The sequence below is a fragment of the Phytophthora cinnamomi genome (genome assembly GCF_018691715.1).
Source record: "Phytophthora cinnamomi strain GKB4 chromosome Unknown Contig44, whole genome shotgun sequence".
Taxonomy (NCBI): Eukaryota; Oomycota; class Peronosporomycetes; order Peronosporales; family Peronosporaceae; genus Phytophthora; species Phytophthora cinnamomi.
In genome coordinates, this window is record NW_027150977.1 from 655,402 (window position 1) to 674,414 (window position 19,013).

Below are 19,013 nucleotides of genomic sequence, written 5' to 3' on the forward strand. Positions count from 1 at the left end.
CGCATTTCATTTTGATTGGCTGAAAACCTTCACGCGAAAGGTCGCGAGCCGATACATGGCTACATTTGTGCTACATCACGTCGATCTTCCAGCACTTGCAGCCATGGAGGCGATTGTGCTGGACAACGGCTCAGGCTGCTTCAAGGCGGGGTTTTCGGGCGAAGATACGCCTCGCTCGACGTTCATGACATGCACGGGGCGAGTGAAGAACCCCGAGTGGTTCGCGAGTCAGGCGCCGAACTGGAAGGCCGAGCTCCGCGACCGGGAGACGTTTGTCGGGGCCGAGTGCCAGCTGTATCGAGACTTCCTGGAGCTATCGAACCCGATCAACCGCGGTATTGTGGAGGACTGGGACGCGTTGGAGCGCATGTGGGAGTTTGTCTTCTCGCAGGAGCTGCGGGTGGACCCGGAGACTGCAGCACTGCCAGTACTGTGCATCAGTTCACCGTCAGGGCCGAAGAAACAGCAAGAGCGCATGGCCCAGCTGATGTTTGAGTCCCAGAAGGTCTGCGGCTTCTACTTCATGCAGCAGTGCGTTTTATCGCTTTTCGCGTCGGGACGCACCCGCGGACTGGTGGTGGAGGTAGGTCACGGATCGAGTCACGCCATCCCCATCTTCGAGGGCTACGCGCTGCCCCACGCGGCACTACACTACAATGCTGGGGGCATGGACATCAGCCACCGCCTTCACCTGCTGCTGTCCAAGCGCGGAGTATCTTTCCACTCGTTTCCGCTTCACACAATCGACGAAATCAAGGAGTCAACCTGTGCGATGGGGAACGGCACCAACCAGCAAGCGGGTCAGAATCAGCAGGACGACACGAGCAAGCCATTTGAACTACCCGATGGGACCATACTGCAAGTAGATCGCCACACACAGACGATGCCTGCAGAAGTGCTCTTCAAACCGCAGGAGCTGGCCGATGAGCACCCGTTGCGGCCAGACAAAGGGCTGCACGAATGTGCGGCGGCCAGCATTGCTATGTGCGACAAGGATCTGCAAACTGATTTGCTCAACGCTATCGTGCTCGCGGGGGGCACGACAATGCTCCCCGGTTTCTCACACCGCTTCCAGGACGAGCTGCAGTCCGTTCTCCAAAGCACTGGCGGTGGCAGCACCGTCAACGTCATTCCAGATCCAGTCGTTCGGGAGCGAGGCTACAACTCGCAGCGCAAGATCGCCGCGTGGGTCGGCGGCTCCATGTTCGCATCCCTCGACACGTTCCGCGACATCCACATCACTAAGCAGGAGTGGGAAGAGTATCACGAGGCCATCTTGGACCGGAAATGCTTCTAGCCAGCAACAACAACAACAACAACAACAACAACAGCAACAACAAAAACAAAATCAACAATAGTAGATGCACGTGTATTTTGTTTTCCAGGTTACATACAGGCTGCACCCAAACATAAAAAAATAAGAGCAAAGTACACAGAAACATGGAACGACAACTGGGAGGGAGGGTGTGCATGAAGAGCTGGCAGCTCTCGGCACAGTCGGGCTCTTGGCAGAAGCTGAGACCTGAACTGAGTCGCGTCAGATCAGAATCAGATGTGTCGCCACTTGGGCGACTTGGGAGCTCTAGCAGCCGCAGGGCTGGCGCATCGCGTACTGCATGAAGTGCAGCAGCAGCATGAACATCATGACGGTGTTGAGGTTCCAGTCTGCAGATCAAGACAACGCGTAACCTGTCAGATACACGCGTGTAACCTTTGCCCCAGCACGAGGACGGAGAGGTTACGCTACGCACCGCCGAACATGTCGTGCTCGGGCTGCTGCTGCGCGCCGGCTGCCTGCTGGTTGGCCGAGTCTGCGTCCGCGTCTGCTGCGCGGTCACGTCGCTGCGAGCCCGAGACGGAGCACGAAGGAGCTGGCGCTGCATTCTCCATGGCTGGACGAGGAGCTACGGCCGAGGACGAGGGTAATGCTGAATGAAGAGTCGGAGACAGTGTCAAATCGTCACTAAACCGGTTACCTTGGGTTTTGTATATCAACACTAAAGCGAGGATTGAGCTGGTTACACGGAACGTACCCGACAATCATAACCCAGACGATACTCGTGATGGACGCCGCGCCGGCGACGCTCAAGCGCACGGGGCGGCCTGTGCACCCGCTGTGGGCGCACTTCCACCGCGGAGAGAAGCGCAACCGCTACCACTACCACGCGTACTGCTCGTACTGCGTGGCTCGCCATGGCGCGGAGCAGGTGCCGCCCACCCGCGGCGTGTCCTCGGACATGCTCCGACACTTGGAGAGCTGCCCCAATTGCCCGCGCAAAGTGGTGGAGACAGTTAAAGAGCTCTGCGGCCGACGCGAGCGCAGCGCCCACAACAGGAAAAGCGCCAGCAACGGCGACGACGAGAGCAGCAGGCGGCTGGAGGAGGCCGTGAACGACGACGACGACGACCAAGTGCTGCTCCTGGACGCAGTGGCAGCGGCTGCCAGCGCCACTGCAGCGTCGGTGGCGGCCATGCAAGAGGCGCGGCAGCAGACGACGGCGGACGACGCCGCTGCTGTCCTTGCCGCAGCGGCAGGCACGGAGGCGGTGGCGGTGGACACCGCGGTGTCTGCCAAGAGGACGGCGAGTGAAGCATTGGCGGACGAGGCGGTGGACATGCCTCGTCTCACTCATGTGGACACTACTGCATGTAGTGGTGGAGAGGACAAGAGGTTGACGCCCAAGACTAGCGGGGGGTACTTGACTATGCCCGCCAAGCGCGGACGCACGGACAGTGGCAATGCAGCAGAACAGGAACATGCGCTGGCCCGGTGGAGAGTGAGCGTGTTGCAGACTGCGGTGGCTGCCGGCATCCCGTTGTCGGCATTTCAGAAGAGCGAGTTCCAGGAGCTGCTGCAGGTTCTGAGCCCTGGAAGCGTCGACAGTGATGAAGTGATCAGCAGTGTGGGGAGTCAGGCGTTTCTCGAGGAGACTGCTGCGAAACTGGCCCAGAGTCAATTGGAGCGTGTGAAGGAAGGCATGCTGAACTCGACCATTAAAAGTGGACTCACGTTGAGTATTACATCCTGGCGTACCCTGGACTTGCAGTATCTGGTGGCGTTCACGCTTGTTAATTCGAATGGAGACGCTGCTTGTGTTCGAGTGGAGGATTTAGAAGGGCGCATTACATCACATGGTTCTACTGACGAACACAATGACAGTTCATCTCCAATGACGTTGCTGCACCCGGCTAAATTGCTACCACTTGCGGACGCCATTGAGGATGTTTTACAGGAGCTGAACGACAAGAATATTTGCGTCATGGGGGTCGTGGCTGACTCGGCCGTTGGACTCAGCGCCGCAAAGAGAGTGTGCCGCAGTGAAAGGTGGTGCTCGCTCCTGGTTGTCCCCTGCATGTCTGCGTTGCTCACATCGCTGGTTGGAAGTGTCCTTACGCATGAGGCTTATTGTGATGCGGTTGGACAGCTTGTCGAGCTGGCGGCGTATTTTTCCAATGCACGGTTGCTGGCATCACTGCGCGCCATTTCCGGTGAAGATGATGCTCGAATTCCGCTTCCAACAAAAGAACACTGGTATTCGTTTGTAGCTTGCCTCACGAAAGCCCTTAATTATAGTGACGCTATCACGGCGTTGTGTTCGAGTCAACACGAGGGAGGATCGCCATTAGCTCCACTAGCTCTTCGCGAACTTGTTCTGGGCAACAACGCACGACTTTGGAAAACGTTGCGAGAACTGGCGGTCCTGTTAGCTCCGCTTCGAGAAGCATACAGTCTCGTCTTTCAGGCAAAGCCAAAACTAGGCGAGATGAACAGTGCTTACGACAACGATGACGAATGTGCAACTACTGTACATGGGGGGCTCACTCTCGCGCATGTCATGTACCAGCTCGGCCGCATGAGTCAGCAGTATGCCGCCCTAGCAGAATCTGCTGATATGGCCTCGTCCTCAACAAACAGCGGTGAGAATGCAACGGTGGTGGCTCAACGGCTTCATCGGTTATTGGACGCTATGTGGCAGCGCTATGATCTACCAACGATGGTCCTTGCTTATGTTTTCGACTTCCATATGGATACTGGACGTCTTGACATGAGCAACAGTGCACTGCAGTGGAAAGCTGTGTCATCCTACTTTCAACTTTACTTCCAGCGCTGGTTTTGTCAAGCTCATGACAATCAGGGTGAGGCTGCAAATGAAACAACACATCTGGGTCCGATTCCAAGCAACAAGATCGAAGGGGTCCTCAATTCGTACCAACTTCGCCAGTTCCCTTTCGATGCCGAGACGACAAGTGATTACACGGATGTATCGTCATTTTACTCGTTCGTGTCGGAGTCGCACCCAGAGATCTGTGCGCTTTGCTGTCGTGTGTACGCCGTTGCGTTGGCATGTGCGGATCTACGCCGTGTTATTCGTGGTATTGGTTTTCTGCCTTCCGTTGCGCAGACTACCGAGCGTCCCGAGCAGGTAGAGCTCTTACTGCATGTAGGCTTTGCTACGAGTTTGAAGAGAGCAAGACGCAGCGCGACGCCTGCGTCTGATGGTAGCAATATCTTGCCCGATTTACTTCAGGCGAGTCGTCCAGAAGAATTACTTTGCAGCCAGGATGAATGGGCAGCGTTTGCTAGCGACTGGAAAAAGCTGTTAGATCACGAGTTGGCAGTAGACGAGTTGGAGCAGTTGCAGCAGATTCAAGGGCGCGACAGCATTGGTAGTCACGAAGATAAACCCCCCAGCTCCGGAGAAGTGCGATTGTCTTTAGACCAGCTTTTCTTTGAGGCACTTCCGCCGCTTCCTGCTGCAGTTGTTGTGGCACCCTCACCTCACGATCCATCAGGAGCAGTAACACAGGCATCAGTTGCATTGTAATTCAATGCTTCAGCAAAAAGATAGTATATAAACAGTAAGCTCGTAATACAACCAACGTATTTCGCAGTACTTCGAAGTATTTGTTACGCGTTAGTTTGGCGCGCCATTTTCTCGCGGAGCAAACTCATCCGAGAGATGATCTTGCGGCGATTAATGGCATTTGTTGTAGTCTCCAGCTGCACTTGACAACACGCAAGTGCACGTTCGAAGTCCTCGCTCGCCACAAGAGCAAGTACGAGGTTATTGAGAATTGTGCGTTCACGCTTGGTATCCTCGATAGCTCGCGTAATATCCAAGCACTGCTGGTAGCAGCGGACAGCTTGGTGCGGATTTTTCTTGTCTAGGTGCACAGTTCCAAGGTTGCCAAGCGCGCGCGCTTCCACGACCTGGTCTCCCGTTGCACGGGCCATTTCTTGTGCCAACATGAATCGGAGCAGTGCGTCGTCTAACCGCTTTTGCTTGTAAAATTCCATCCCGACATTGAGCTCATCAAGCGCCGAAGTGGTTGGCGTTGTCTTCCCAGCTGAAATTGCTGCTGTCCCGTCGAATGAGCCGTACACGTCCGAGTTTGGAGCAAGGGCTGCGACTGGGGTGGCTCGAGTCGGGGCCGATCTCGGTGAAGGAGCATATGCTTGAGTTGATGCTTTATTTTCCTCAAGTGACAAGGAAGCAAAGTTGCCATAGATGTCCGTGTCCCGAGACATGATTTGGTAGTCACATCTCGCCGTCACAGGTGGAGGTGGGGCACCAATCGATTGCTCCCATTGAGGTCGCTTGTCTTCTAACTCATTCGAAAATGAGGCGAAGCTGCCATAGTCACTAGCAGAAGAGACCTCGCGGATGCTTGTGCCGAGAAGTCCGTTGCTGGGTACATCATCAACTGGAGCTGTACTTAATGGTTTGGTTACCGCAACGCTCGCGAACGAGCCGTAAGCTCCAGCATTAGCAAAGTTTGACCGTCTCGTAGAATCTGCAGAAGTCGGTGATCTTGACAACGAAACGGCTTGCTCAATACGTCCTGCCAAGTGTTGGGAATCGCTGGTGTATGTGGACGCCAAACTAGCAAAACTGGCGTACTCGTCCGACATGGTGGTAGCTGGTATCTGATGGAGGTGACGCAATGGTGGGGAATTTGTATTGCCCGTGTTGGGGTTTGCTTCTTCCTCCGGTTGATGAGCAAATGATCCAAAGCTCCCGTAGTCGCCACTTGCAAATGGCCCTGGTGAAGAACCAACCTTTCTATCAGTCCATTTGATGGTGTTGTCTTTGTAGTTGCTGGCAGATACATTATCGGGCGATTCAGTTCGGTGGACAACAGGAGGTGCGAGAGACTCCAGCGAGAAACCTCCATAGCTATCCGACACCGGAAAACTCTTGTTGCTGGTGTTTGTACTGCATGATGGCATGTTGAAAAACGAGGATTGTGATGGAGGAGACCGCGAAAACAGCATTGACGCTGCATCAGGTGGAGGTTCCGGCTTCCCAAACGATTCCGTGCTAAATGCTGAGTAAGAGTCACTCTGGTGGTCCTGCATGGCTCTTACCGCAGCCAGTTCCTGATTGCATTTCGCAGAGAACTCTGATGCTACCTGCACCAATACAAAATTACAGCGGCAATTCAGGAAGGTTTTATGCCATATACAACCATAGCGGTCGCTAAACGTACCCCATATTTTAATCTGCCGGAGCTGGACTGGATGAATGCCCCGATCGACGCATACGTGCGCTGCCTAACATTACCACTCGACCCACCACGCCTCGCTTCCAAGAGTGCATACCCCGGTTCGCCCAAATTTCGCACCAGGCAGTTCTTCAGTTCTCGCCGTCCGGGCGTGCTCGAGCTCGCCGAGTGCACTTTCAGGTACGTCAGCGTGAACTTTGTCGGGTGCGACTCGGAAAACCTGACCAAGAACGCTCCGTCACTGCGTTCCATTGTCGACAACACACCCTCCGCCTCCTGTCGCCCTATTTCTCCATGGAACCACGGCGCCAGCCCTCCGTTTACGCAGAAGCACGCTACCAACTTGGACAGACTGAGCTCGAGCGGTCCGAAGCGTGCGAGGAACCGACGGAACTGCAGCAATTGCACCATCAATGCAAAAACCATAAGCGTCATATTCCACGTTATTTTAGCGGCATTTACATTGGATTGAGGCGCTCACGTCGTCTTTGGACACTTGGTCGCTTTGATTGGCATCGGCAGAGATGCAGAACTGCGTTACGACGCGCAGTTCGTCGCGCGAGAGCTCGGACGGCAGCGACTGGGGGTCGCAAGCGCGCACCAAGGACGGGAAGAAGACGGCGCGGAAGGAGACGCGCGGCTGGACGAGCTCTTCGTCCCACCAGAGCAGCCCCGACGCCTCGCTCTCAGGCCCCATCCTGAAGTAACGCTAATTCAAAACTGAGGGTACCGGTAGTAATTTGGCTTTCTGAAATAGTATTTTGGGGTACGACTGCAATATTACTATCCGAGTTTTCCAGGAGAGACAGCGAGTCGCTCGGATGGTTGTCGTAGCTGGCGTTGCTGCTGCTGGAGGTTGTTTGATGCAGCCCCAGTAACTAAGCTGGAGCGCATTCGTGGATTGCTTTTGACGCCGGCGAATCCTCGGACGGAACCTTGAGGTCGAACACTTGACTGCTTCAGGTTTGGCGCGTGATGGTTGGGTACCATGGGGTTGGTGACGATGTAACGGGGGGAAATCAACGCTTTCAGGTCGTCCTTTTGGGACGGTGTTGTCGATGTCGGTGCATCAGCCGCACTGGTGGATAGCATCATTGATCCAACACTACTTGGAAGCTGGGAGGGGGGGCCAGGAGTTATAGCTGACTGTCGGCGATGTGCATCATGGGCTGCCATTCTGCCGTTGATGGTCAGAGTCGTTGCGCTGGTCAAATTGGATATAGGGCTGGGCCCAACCAATGACAGTCTGTCGTCGAGTTGGCGTTGCTGCATTTTCCGCGGGCTTGTTGGTGCTTGATAGTCGCTGTTCATAATACTCCCCGCTCTCGGAGTTGAAGCGATAGAATATCGAGGAGATGATGGGGGTCTGATAGGTTTTTGCTGTGCCGAAATGAAAATACCTGCAACTTGAGGAGTGATAGCGTTGCTGGCTCGTGGGGACGAGATTGATGCCCCTATGAAACCTCTGTGTGGGGTCTGCGGTCGCGTTGTGGATGCCTCTACACTCTCTTGAAATTGCAGCTGGATCTTCCTCATCGATGAATTTGTCTCTCGTGGTGTCGCTGCCCTACTGCTGACAATTGTCATCAATGGTGCTGTCAGGCTGCTATTGTTGATAAAGAAGTTAGGTGGTATGTTTCTCGTGGCCCCGCTTGGTACCGACAAGGCGGTCCCCTCAGGTGTGAACTGCGATGCTCGTTGATGCTGCGTTCGCTGGGATGCAAATGTGTGCCGAGCATTCACAGGTGCAGCAGACATGGCCATTCCGGCGGCTGCCTCCGCGACGGCAGCGGCGCGAACTGTAAATGGTTCTCGAGATTTGCCAGAATTGGCAACACTCGGGATCAACAGGTATCCTGGAGCGTTAGAGTCTTGAACGCCCGTGCGGAGTGCCGATCCTGACGCTTCAATGTGGCTTACCTGCAATCCTGGTGAATAGGTTGCATCGCGAGGACTATCTTCTTTTCCAGAAACCGATTGTAAAATTTGATCCCGCCGATGTTGACTCGAGTTTGATGCACTTCGGGACCTTCGACGAGGAAATGCTGGTACGCCCGCGGGGCTCCCGTCCGAGATGGATTTGGAGATCACCATACCATCCATCGTACCGACGCTGAGAATGACACCACCTCCGCGAGTAAAAACATTAGGCGAAATCGCTCGCTGCTGAACTGCAGTTTCTCGTCTTGGAGACACTCGTACTGTTTCAACCGGATAGTTTTGCGTAGTCAAGGGTGGTGGCCCAGGATTGTTGCCGTCGGGTCCTGATAGAAGGTACATGCGCATGCACATCAGTTTTTTTAAACAACACTTAAAAACAGAGGCCGAAATATGCGTCGTACCAGAAGTATCTGCCGTGAGGTTCAGAGCTTTTGAACTAGCTTGCACTGAGAACTTTCGCTTTGGAGAATCCGGACCTGAAGCAACACTGCCTGATCGGCTTCGACGATGATGTGATGTTGATTCTGAATCTACAATACATAAGTGAACATGAGGATCACATTTTATCCGTACGGTTGAGTGTAGACTTAGGCGGGTTACCTTTTGCACCATCTCGTTCTGCACCCTTAGAAGACGAGCGCTTGCGGTCACGCGACCGCGACCTGTTGTTATCTTGCTTATTCTCCGAGGCACTGATGGGGTTATTCCCTCGCTCAAGTGCTTGATTTGCTTCAGCAGCGAGCTTCACCTGGTCCCGATAGTAAGCGAAAGCGTCACTGTTTAGCTCACGCTGAAGATCTTGTTTGATCCCCTCCAACGTGACCCCTTTCGATTCTTCCAGTATATCAACAGCAGATACATCTGTATGACACACAAAGTATCCACGCACGCTTGATAAGCAACACCATTCATCGACTAGCGAATATACCAAGAAATAGTGCGGACCATCAAGGGATTTCAGCATGTGACAGTCATTGAGAAGATAAGTTAGGCAGTGAGTGATGCAATAAAGCAATGATATATACTGGGAAAAAACGGGAATTAGCAGGCAAGACCTTTCGATATGCATAATGCACAAGAACAAACTTACATCCTCCGGATCAACAGTATCGGTCCACAGATCTGTATCCCACCACCAGCAGCAGCACAGACTCAGCATAATGTCATACACGACGAAGTATGTGGAACCCAGAACTCTACGCACCGACCAACTCGAACATTGATAAATGAAAGAAAGCATAATCCAGATAATTTTGCTCCCCACTGTCTCGTTTCCAGTCGTCCATAATCAACTCTTTGGAGGCGGCGATGTCAAACTCGGGGAGGATCAAGCGGTGCAAGCATAGCATATACGTCTCGTAATCAGAAAACTTCAGTTTTTTCTCCCCGTTCCTCAACGCGCAATTCCAGAGGCGTTGAGTAAGTGCAATCATGTGAGGATGTTGCTGGAGACTCACGCGTTTTGCAAGGTTGTCCTACAAAGGTGGCCGATAACAAAGTGATCCGATTAGTGATGAGAGTCATCACTTAAAGCAAAAGCCCAAACGGTATCCAGATACCTCGGTATAATGGTCGAGGTTGCCCTGCTGTCGGTAGGCGACCTCCAGTCCAGCCGTCGGGTCGATCTCGGTAACAACATGACTGCATATCATACAAAATGAGATTTCGTGATGGTATTTCTCGTCATCTCCGTCACGTACCCTTCCGCTACAAGCTTGTGCACCTTCGTTTGAACAGTAGAAGCAGCTGTGGCAGATATTCGAGGGACCTCCAACGCAACACTTCGCTGTTCATCGCTCAGATTCGGTAGAGTCGGAGCATTCGCTTTGATGCCACTCAAAAGGGATAATGGGGTTCTTTTGAGATGGATCAAAGCTCGAACAGTGCCCTTAAAGGTGCGCAGCTTGCGGTAGTATGCCTTGAGCGAGCCAAGCATCGAGCCCCGGCGAGATATCATCGAAAGTTTTGCTACGGGTGTGATGCTGAGATTCGTCGTTGGGGTTTCGCATGGTAATTGCGCTTGTGGCACTGATGCTTGCTGCCCCTGCTGCTGTTCCTGTATTTGCTGCAAGCCCTGCCCTGATCCTTGCAGTTCAACTTTACTCCCGGCTCGTATCGGAAAGCTACCTGACACAATGCTCAGTCTTCGATCAGCTCCCGGTATCCTCCGGAAAGAGTCTCGCTCCTCAGCAGGCTGCATCCATGGCTCCCGTGTCATGGTTCAAAGTCGTGACGGACTGCACGGCCACAGCTAAACGAGGAGGACGCCGCAAATAGGGATCACCATGTTCTGACATGCGAAGTGCTCCTCCAAAATAGAGGCCGACGACACACGACCTCGCCCTCCACAAGTTCATCACTGCACTGCGGCACAACTTGGCCACCTTCGGCTTGAAGCCCGGCACACACGGACCACCAGGGATCCTTCAAACGAATCCGTAAGGTCCCATGCATCAAGAACCTGAAGTCAAACGACAGCCCACCATCTTCGTTCTGGTCTCCAAAATCGATCAGTCTTCACAACCGGTGCTATTCTTCCCATACCCCACTTCCGTTCAAATCCAACGACAATGCCCTGCTGGATATGAAGGTGAGCGACGGTTATAGTACGACTACCCGTGAGCTGTGCTGACTTCCGTTGGTGATCTTCTTGTAGTACGCGAGATCTCTTCAGATGGATCGGATCTACGACTGTCCTTTGCAGGCACCAAGCGTTTCTTGTACAATGCTATCACCAACTCGCTTCGAGCGACCAACGTCCGCAAAACAGCATCGACCAACACCTGGAACATTTTCTGGGGTGAACACCTGAAGGCGCAAGAATACGCAGCACTGCTACCTTTTCAGCGTGTGAATCATTTTCCAGGTAGCTTTGAGTTAGGTCGTAAAGACCGCTTGTGTGGTCACCTCCTTCGTATGAGAAAGAAATACCCGACTGCGTACGCTGGTGTCATTCCGGAAACGTATCTAACAGCAAACGACTACGACAAGCAGCAGTTCTTAGCGCGCTTTCATGCCGAACCTAGTGTTGTTTGGATTCTGAAGCCGCCGAATTTGTCCTGTGGACGAGGCATTAAGCTCGTGTCTGCAAGTACCCATGGTGCTCCAAAGCTCTCCAAGAAAAAGGCATACGTTGCACAGCGCTACGTTGCAGACCCATTTCTTATCAATGGACTCAAATTTGACCTTCGTGTTTACGTCGCGGTAACATCGTACGACCCACTGCGCATTTATCTTTTTCACGACGGGTTGGTTCGCTTTTGCACGGAAAAATACTCCACTAGCAAAAGTGCATTGAAGAATCCGTTTGGCCATCTCACCAACTACAGTATCAACAAGAAAAATGCTGCAGCATTTCAAAAGAACCAAGATGACGCCCAGGCGGACGAGGCCCACGCATTTTCAAGCAGCAAATGGAGTCTTCAAATGCTCTTCAAGTATTTGCGTGACCAAGGAAAAGCTCATGAACTCGCGAGCTTCCAGCAAGCGTTAGAAGACTTGATCGTCAAAACGCTAATTGCTGTTGAGGATAAACTTGCGTCAGCCTGTAGCGTCAGCAACAATCGTCGCAATGGATTCGAGCTTTACGGGTTTGATGTGCTGCTCGAAGGTGAAAGCATGGAGCCCCGCCTGCTGGAGGTGAACGTGTTCCCATCTCTTAGCAGCTCATCGCCCATGGACAAGCGCATCAAGACTGTCCTCGTTAGTGACTTGTTCCAACTCGTCGGAATCCCTTTCGTGGACGCACGAAGAGAAGCCCAGCAACTGGACAAGGCCAAGCAAGACCGTCTACACGGAATCAAGCAGCCTCGGCAGTCAAGCGCAGGTATCACTACGTCGATCCTCCGAAAAGAGAAGGAAGCCCAGAGGCGGCGACGCACCCTCGACGAACTGCACGGGTCAGCTAGCAGTATGCTGATATCCCAGATAGACGGTGAAGACCTCCAGCTCGTCAAGGAGATGGAGGAAGAACTCCACCGCTGCGGTCACTTCAAACGGATCTTCCCAACAGCACAATCATTTGACAAGCATTCGGAACTCTTCGACACGCTGCGCTACCGCAATCTGCTCTGTATGAGATGGTTGCAGCACACAAACCAAGACGGGGCTCGGAGACTGCCTCCAACCGGGAAGAGATGAGGAGAAGGTCGCTTGATTGTTACTCGCTTTCTGCAACGGCTACACCTGCTTGAGCTTGAGCTTCAGCTACTTCGTCTGCCACATCTTGCTTCGTATCGTCAGGATCTGTGTTACTCGTCTTTTCCGTCGCCGTTGAGTCCACCTCATAATCACCCTCGTTGTTCTTCTCCCCCTCCACTTTTGCAGTACTCAACTGGCTCAACTGGTCTTCCAGCTGCGAGAATTTCTGCTGAATCTGGGCGAGACTCGCCTGCACATTGGCATCCTTCGCATCCATCTTCTTGTGCAGCTGAAACAGAGCTTGCTCCGAGAACGCCAAACGTTGCGACAGCGTGGCCAACTTGGCATCGACCACGCGAGCAATCTTCGTCTCCATTTCGCGCTCCAGCGTCTGCTGGAAGCCCTTCAGAAGCACCAGCACGTCCGGAGCAGCACCCGCAGTGCCAACCCCCAATCCAGCCATCTTCGCCGCCAACCCCGCAGCACTACAACTTCCAAAACCCACAAAAAAAACCTCAATTATCCCGAAACAGACTGCATCAACATCTCTAGTTAGAAAAAAAGGTATCCTACATATCCTACCTCGATTCAACTGTCGCAACGGGGGCCATGGGCACGAACACGCACTGGAATTGCACCAGATCCAGCGAGTTCTTGTCGCCCGTGAGCGACACGAACTTGACCCGCAGCGCGTGCAGACTTTTGAGCACGTCGCGGTCGCTCTGCTGGAAGGCTGGCGACATGGCGAAGAGCTGCGGCTCCTCCCCGAGCGCGCTCTGCTTGGCGCCGCGGAACGTGCCCAGGTACGTCTCGCCGCGCTCCTCCTCGCCCAGCATGTTGCGCCGCGTGCCCTCGGCGTGCAGCTCGATGTGGCGCGCCGAGCACTGGACCAGCAGCTCCAGCTGGACGCAGCGCAGCGGCTGTGCGGGCCACTGCAGCGTCAGCTCGCAGGCGGCGGCGTCTCCCTCGGGCCGCGTCAGACGCAGCGGCAGCGACGAGAGCGCCGCCACGCCGCCGTGCGCGTCTGGCAGCTGCTGCTCGGTGACGGTGACGTCCACGACATCCAAGACCCACGAGCTGCGCCACGTCACAGACGCCATGATTGGCAATGTGGCGCCACATAGTGAAGCCAAGTGAAAAAAAAGTTACGAACGACGAGAAACCCGTCGAAACCGATACGGGTTTGTTTTTTCAACCGTGGCATGAACTAGTGGCAATCAAGGTACAGTAGTCAGCTTCCATCGCCAGCTACTGGGCATGAATCCCCTGCCGTCAATCCGTCCAAGTCAAGTGCCACGCAGCATAGGAGGGAGAGGAACAGCGCGCATCTGGGGAGGTCCTGAAACCCAAAATACTGTCCTCCCGCCGCCCAAAACTCATTAACTTTGGGTATTCCCCCGAAACAGCAACGCGTTGATTACGTGCGTTGCCCGTTGAGGGGCCCATCGGTTTCGCTTGTTTTGGGTTCGGGAGCTCCACGTGTCGTGCCACCTCCGCCCGCATAGTCGGCAGGGCAGACGCCATTCGCCTATCGTCCGTCCGGTAGTCCGGTAGCCCAGGGAAGCCCACGCTCTCGGCCGCCATGTTGGAGTACGACAACTCGGCCTTCTACTACTTCTCGGTGTCGCTCTGCGCGCTGTACGCGGTGCCCGTGACGTTCCTGTCGCTGCGGCGCATCGTGTACGGCGTGTTCCTGAAGGACCGGCTGATCGACAAGAGCCACGTGCGCTGCGAGCGCGAGCTGCGCAAGCTGAAGCAGCTGCAGGCCGAGAAGACGGCCTTCCGCAATGTGTTCTCCCTGCCCTTCGTGCTCAACCTGCTGGTGCTGGCCGCCGTGTGGTACGCGCTCGTGCGCATGACGCTGCTGCTCAAGGACGACTCGGAGATCAAGTCGTTCGACCCGTTCGCCATCCTGGGCATCGCCGCGGGCGCCTCGGAGCGCGAGATCAAGCGCGCCTACCGCAAGATGAGCCTGCTCTACCACCCGGACAAGAACCAGGGCGACGCCGTGGCCGAGCAGAAGTTCATGCTCGTGGCCAAGGCCTACGAGGCCCTCACGGACGAGGTGGCCAAGGCCAACTACGAGAAGTTCGGCAACCCGGACGGCCGCCAGGCGCTGCAGCTGTCCATCGGCCTGCCCACCTTCCTGCTGGACCCGGCCAACCACAACGTGGTGCTCTTCCTCTACCTGATCATCCTCGTCGTGGCCATCCCGAGCTGCGTGGCGCTCTGGTACTCGCACTCGAAGAAGTACGGCGACAGCATGATCATGTACGACACGTACGGCTTCTACAACTTCGCCATGTCGCAGCACTCGCACCCGCGCATGCTGCCCGAGATCCTGGCCGGCTCGGCCGAGTTCCGCGAGATCCCGCGCCGCGGCTCGGACGACGCCGAGCTGGGCGGCCTCTTCAAGAAGTTCAAGCAGACGGACATGATGGCCAAGCCCAAGTTCAACCACCCGGCCATCGCCAAGGCCAACCTGCTGCTGCACGCGCACTTCCTGCGCGAGAAGCTCAGCCCCACGCTGCAGGGAGACCTGCACGCCATGCTCAAGAAGGGCATCCAGCTCGTGGACGGCATGCTCGAGATCTCGGTCATGAAGTCGTGGCTGCAGACCACGCTCAACCTCATGGAGATGCAGCAGTTCCTCACGCAGGGCCTGTGGTTCAAGGACCCGCCCTTCCTGCAGCTGCCCCACCTCACGGAGGCCGAGGTCAAGCACATTGTCACGGGCAAGAACGCCGTGCGCAGCATGCACCAGTACATCGCCATGAAGCCCGAGGAGCGTAAGGGACTGAGCGGACTCGCGGAAGAGGACCGCGCCGAGGTGAACAAGGTGCTGGAGATGATGCCCCACATGGAGCTGCAAATCTCGATCGGCGTGGAGGACGAGGAGTTTATCGCTGAGGGCGACATCATGACGGTCACCGTCAAGCTTACGCGCCAGAACGTGAAGGAGGGAGACACGTGCGACCTCGTGTACGCCCCGCGGTTCCCATACCCGAAGATGGAGCGCTGGTACTGCGTCGTCGGTGACGTGAAGATGAACCACCTGCACGCGTTCGCCAAGATGACGTCGCAGGAGCGCGTCGTGGAACAGAAGCTGCAGCTGCAGGCCCCGCCCAAGGCTGGCACTTATCAGTTGGACATTTTCGTCAAGAGCGACTCGTACGTCGGCATGGACCTGCGCGCCGTTGCTAAGGTGAGTTTTGCGTACTTTCATGTGGTTCTTGTTGCGATGCAGGTTTTCTAACTGTTTTTTTTACTACAGTTCAACGTCGCCCCCGCATCTACACTGCCGGTGTACCAGCCTCACCCGGAGGATTTGGAGTTAGATAACGAGCCCACGCTGTTCGAGCAGGTGATGAACGCTGCGGACTCGAGTGATAGCGAGGAAGAGGATGAGGACTTGGAGCCGGAGCAGGCTGACGAGAGCAAGAAGGACAAATAGAGTGCGAGCGCAGCTAGTCTGTCTGCCTTGCCGTGAAACGACGCAAGCAGTGAGATGACGGTGTGAACTCGATTTGTGTTGTTGCGTACGATGTGCTTGTACTTGCCTCGTTGTTGTTTCAATGAAGGAAAATGGATTCTGCCGACGGCATTGCTCCTGTTTATTCGATGCCCGCACGTGGGTGAAGAGCGGGTTAGTCGATCGCTCGAGTCTCTATTGCAACGGAGGCCCACTTCCCCTCTTCACGTATCGTGCATCTGGTGAGGACATGTCCGTATCAATAGGTGCGTCGGCTTTACATCTTTCGTGTTGTGCTGCTCAGCTGGTTTGCGTGTTGGGCACCATGCAACTTCAAGGTCGAACGGAGACTGAGCTTTTACCGCCACGTCGTGACAACAGTTGCAGGTCAAGTCAGTGGTCAATGAAGACGGAAAGACGAAGCAGAGGATCGAAGTCTAGGCACCTACCCAGCTGTAGTAATGGCTCAAGGATTCGTCTTGGTGGGCTCTGATCGTATCAAAACACACGCGTGAGCGACACCAAGCATCGTGCCCATAACTCACGAGTGCGAATTAGATCTAGACACCACAACGCAGCGACCTGATGAAGCAGCACATATCCTCCTTCAAGAAAGCGCCAAAAGACTCGTAGAATACAAGTCACTCGGCAGCTCTATCTCCGTAGCACGTCACCAAGGACAAGTGAGCTTCCAGCTAGCAAAGCAGTAGCTGGAGGCGACGAAGCTTCTTTACCTGTTCGAGGCGTCGAAAATGGCCATGTAGAAGTTCATCGTGGTGAGCATATCCAGCAAGCCGGTGACACGATTGGAGCTCGGTGGAGACCCAACCAAGGGCAAGCAGTACCTCCGCATTATTCACATCTCAATTTTCTCGACTGCGACCACCAGCTCCCAGTCCACGTTAGTCCGGCGCATTCGATCGTCTCTAGTTCTCTCAAGCAACATGTTGCCAGTGTCCGCGTTGTCGCTGGGTGCTTTGGCGCTGTCGACTCAGTTCATGCCCTCGTCGGTGGTGGCTCTGAGTGGAGATGCCCAGCAGATTTACACCGAGTGGAAGCAATCCAGCTACTACAGCCAAGCCGTCCAGGTTGTCAACACGGTCGGCGGAACGGCGGCTGGATCCTTCACGTCCTCGACTTCGTCGGCCAAGAACGGCATGCCAAGCAGTACTAGTTCTGCCGGAGACGTGAACGTGGGCTCTCTCGAATCCAACGAGACGATCACGTTCCCATCTTCAACAAGCTCTGCCGGGTCCAGCGCAACCATCACATCTTCGTCATCGTCGGGATCATCCACGGTTGTCACCACCATCACGGAGACGGAAGAGCAGCAGCGATTTGACCAGGCACTGGCTGTCATCGCGGAGCTCCAGTCGCAACATCCGCACGCCAACTTCTCTATCAACACGCCGTTCGCGCTTTTGACTTCGGAGGAGTTCCTCGCCTACGTAAACCGCTACACTATCGACCCGGCCTCGAACCCCGTCAAGGCCGGAAGTAGCGCTACCACCTCGACAAGCTCGACTGCTGGTATGTTCACGGGAGACGCAGGGAACTCCAACGGCACGGCCACTTCCAGCGCAAGCGGCGATATCAGGACGTCGTCGGCTGCGTCAGGTGAGACCGTGGATTGGCAAGATGCAGGCTGCGTCACAGCTGTCAAGGATCAGGGAGAGTGCGGTGCGTGCTGGGCATTCTCAGCTACTGCAGCGATGGAGTCTGGGTACTGCGTGGCCACGGGAGGTTCACTACCTAGCTTGGCAGACCAGCAGCTCATTAGCTGCGACAGCGAGGACGGGAACAGCGGCTGCGGTGGAGGCTACGCTGCGTACACAATGGACTGGGTCGCTAACGAGCGCAGTGGCAAAATGTGCACTCTCGACACGTACCCGTTTGCTTCAGACAACGGGAATGTGCCAAGCTGCTCCATGAGTTCTTGCACGGAGTTTGACGTTGGCGTGACCGGCTACGACTCTGTTCGCGATGATGCCGGTGCCATTGAGGACGCTGTGCGCAAACAGCCCGTCTCGATCTTCCTCTACAGCGGCTCGAGTGCCTTCCAGTACTACTCGGGTGGCGTGCTTACGGGCGAGAACTGCGATAAGACTGGTTCGCACTCGGCTCTAGCGGTGGGCTTCGGTGAGACAGACGATAACGTGCTGTACTGGCGCATCAAGAACCAGTGGGGCACTTCCTGGGGCGAGGATGGCTACGTTCGCGTCGAGCGCCGCTATTCCGGAGACAGCGAAGGAGCATGCGGCGTCGAAATGTACGCGACGTGGCCAACCTTTGATGTTTCGGCTAGCTCCACCTCAGGTTCAGCCACTTCAGCTCCTTCCGTGACAACTGCATCCCCATCGGTGACGACTGCAGCACCATCCGTGACGACTTCGGCCCCTTCCGTCACGACCTCAGCTCCATCAGCGACGACCTCGGCTCCTTCCGTCACGACTGCGGCGCCAACAAGTACACCTTCTGCTACTGGTGCTGCCGCCACGACGGTGCCTTCAACAACGAAAGCTGCGGTGGTCACCGATACCCCGTCCGCAACTGAGACCGTCCAGAACACGGTAGACCAAAGCGAGCCAGTGGCCAGCAGCTCCTCGAACTCGGGCTCGGCGATCCAGAACGAGACGGTGGGCCAGGTGAGCGATTCTTCGGGCTCGGCCAGGCTGTATGAATCAGTAACCCCGGAGGCCGGCAGCGCCAGCGCCGTCAACGAAGCTTCAAACTCGTCGACGTCGACACCTTCACCGACGACGCCGAGCGTGGTTCAGAGCGACAGTGTTGCTGGAGATGCCTCGTACTCTGTGGACGCGACGCCTTCGCCCACGACACCGAGTGCGATTCAGAGCGACATTGTCGCTAGAGACACGTCGGCTCCGAGCACGGCCAAGCAGGACTGCGCCATGTAAGCTGCTTCCAGCGCTTACCACCATACTTCATCGTGAGT

At 55.3% G+C, this 19,013-nt stretch overlaps 8 protein-coding genes across 9 annotated transcripts; 5 read left to right on the forward strand and 3 right to left on the reverse strand.

Annotated features, from left to right (window-relative positions):
- Window positions 1–55: 55 nt before the first annotated feature.
- Window positions 56–1,297, forward strand: IUM83_13734 (actin-like protein; the record flags this gene model as incomplete). Its single annotated transcript, XM_067938429.1, has 1 exon — window positions 56–1,297. The coding sequence occupies one exon, from the start codon at window positions 56–58 to the stop codon at window positions 1,295–1,297; it is 1,242 nt and encodes a 413-aa protein (XP_067790809.1).
- Window positions 1,298–1,582: 285 nt separating this feature from the next.
- IUM83_13735 (DNA primase, UL52/UL70 type, Herpesviridae) lies at window positions 1,583–1,890 on the reverse strand (the record flags this gene model as incomplete). Its single annotated transcript, XM_067938430.1, has 2 exons — window positions 1,583–1,665; window positions 1,752–1,890. 2 exons carry the CDS (start codon window positions 1,888–1,890, stop codon window positions 1,583–1,585), a joined length of 222 nt encoding a protein of 73 aa, XP_067790810.1.
- A 173-nt stretch (window positions 1,891–2,063) lies between these two features.
- On the forward strand, window positions 2,064–3,546 carry IUM83_13736 (Ribonuclease H-like domain; the record flags this gene model as incomplete). The annotated part of the gene is made up of 2 exons (XM_067938431.1): window positions 2,064–3,325; window positions 3,426–3,546. The coding sequence occupies 2 exons, from the start codon at window positions 2,064–2,066 to the stop codon at window positions 3,544–3,546; spliced, it is 1,383 nt and encodes a 460-aa protein (XP_067790725.1).
- Window positions 3,547–6,341: 2,795 nt separating this feature from the next.
- On the reverse strand, window positions 6,342–10,384 carry IUM83_13737 (uncharacterized protein; the record flags this gene model as incomplete). Its single annotated transcript, XM_067938432.1, has 12 exons — window positions 6,342–6,415; window positions 6,493–6,556; window positions 6,628–6,900; window positions 6,989–7,216; window positions 8,710–8,771; window positions 8,850–8,978; window positions 9,049–9,309; window positions 9,394–9,472; window positions 9,539–9,570; window positions 9,653–9,923; window positions 10,008–10,089; window positions 10,149–10,384. The coding sequence occupies 12 exons, from the start codon at window positions 10,382–10,384 to the stop codon at window positions 6,342–6,344; spliced, it is 1,791 nt and encodes a 596-aa protein (XP_067790715.1).
- Window positions 10,385–11,364: 980 nt separating this feature from the next.
- On the forward strand, window positions 11,365–12,588 carry IUM83_13738 (Tubulin-tyrosine ligase family; the record flags this gene model as incomplete). Its single annotated transcript, XM_067938433.1, has 1 exon — window positions 11,365–12,588. The coding sequence occupies one exon, from the start codon at window positions 11,365–11,367 to the stop codon at window positions 12,586–12,588; it is 1,224 nt and encodes a 407-aa protein (XP_067790771.1).
- Window positions 12,589–12,607: 19 nt separating this feature from the next.
- On the reverse strand, window positions 12,608–13,688 carry IUM83_13739 (uncharacterized protein; the record flags this gene model as incomplete). 2 transcript variants are annotated; one of them, XM_067938434.1, is made up of 2 exons in its annotated part: window positions 12,608–13,073; window positions 13,171–13,688. In XM_067938434.1, 2 exons carry the CDS (start codon window positions 13,686–13,688, stop codon window positions 12,608–12,610), a joined length of 984 nt encoding a protein of 327 aa, XP_067790773.1. The 2 variants fall into 2 exon arrangements, with proteins under 2 accessions (XP_067790773.1, XP_067790772.1); XM_067938435.1 differs by having other exon boundaries at window positions 12,608–13,079.
- A 482-nt stretch (window positions 13,689–14,170) lies between these two features.
- IUM83_13740 (Translocation protein SEC63) lies at window positions 14,171–16,042 on the forward strand (the record flags this gene model as incomplete). Its single annotated transcript, XM_067938436.1, has 2 exons — window positions 14,171–15,793; window positions 15,863–16,042. The coding sequence occupies 2 exons, from the start codon at window positions 14,171–14,173 to the stop codon at window positions 16,040–16,042; spliced, it is 1,803 nt and encodes a 600-aa protein (XP_067790722.1).
- A 962-nt stretch (window positions 16,043–17,004) lies between these two features.
- On the forward strand, window positions 17,005–18,975 carry IUM83_13741 (papain-like cysteine protease C1; the record flags this gene model as incomplete). Its single annotated transcript, XM_067938437.1, has 2 exons — window positions 17,005–17,740; window positions 17,963–18,975. The coding sequence occupies 2 exons, from the start codon at window positions 17,005–17,007 to the stop codon at window positions 18,973–18,975; spliced, it is 1,749 nt and encodes a 582-aa protein (XP_067790721.1).
- Between the last annotated feature and the right edge of the window lie 38 nt (window positions 18,976–19,013).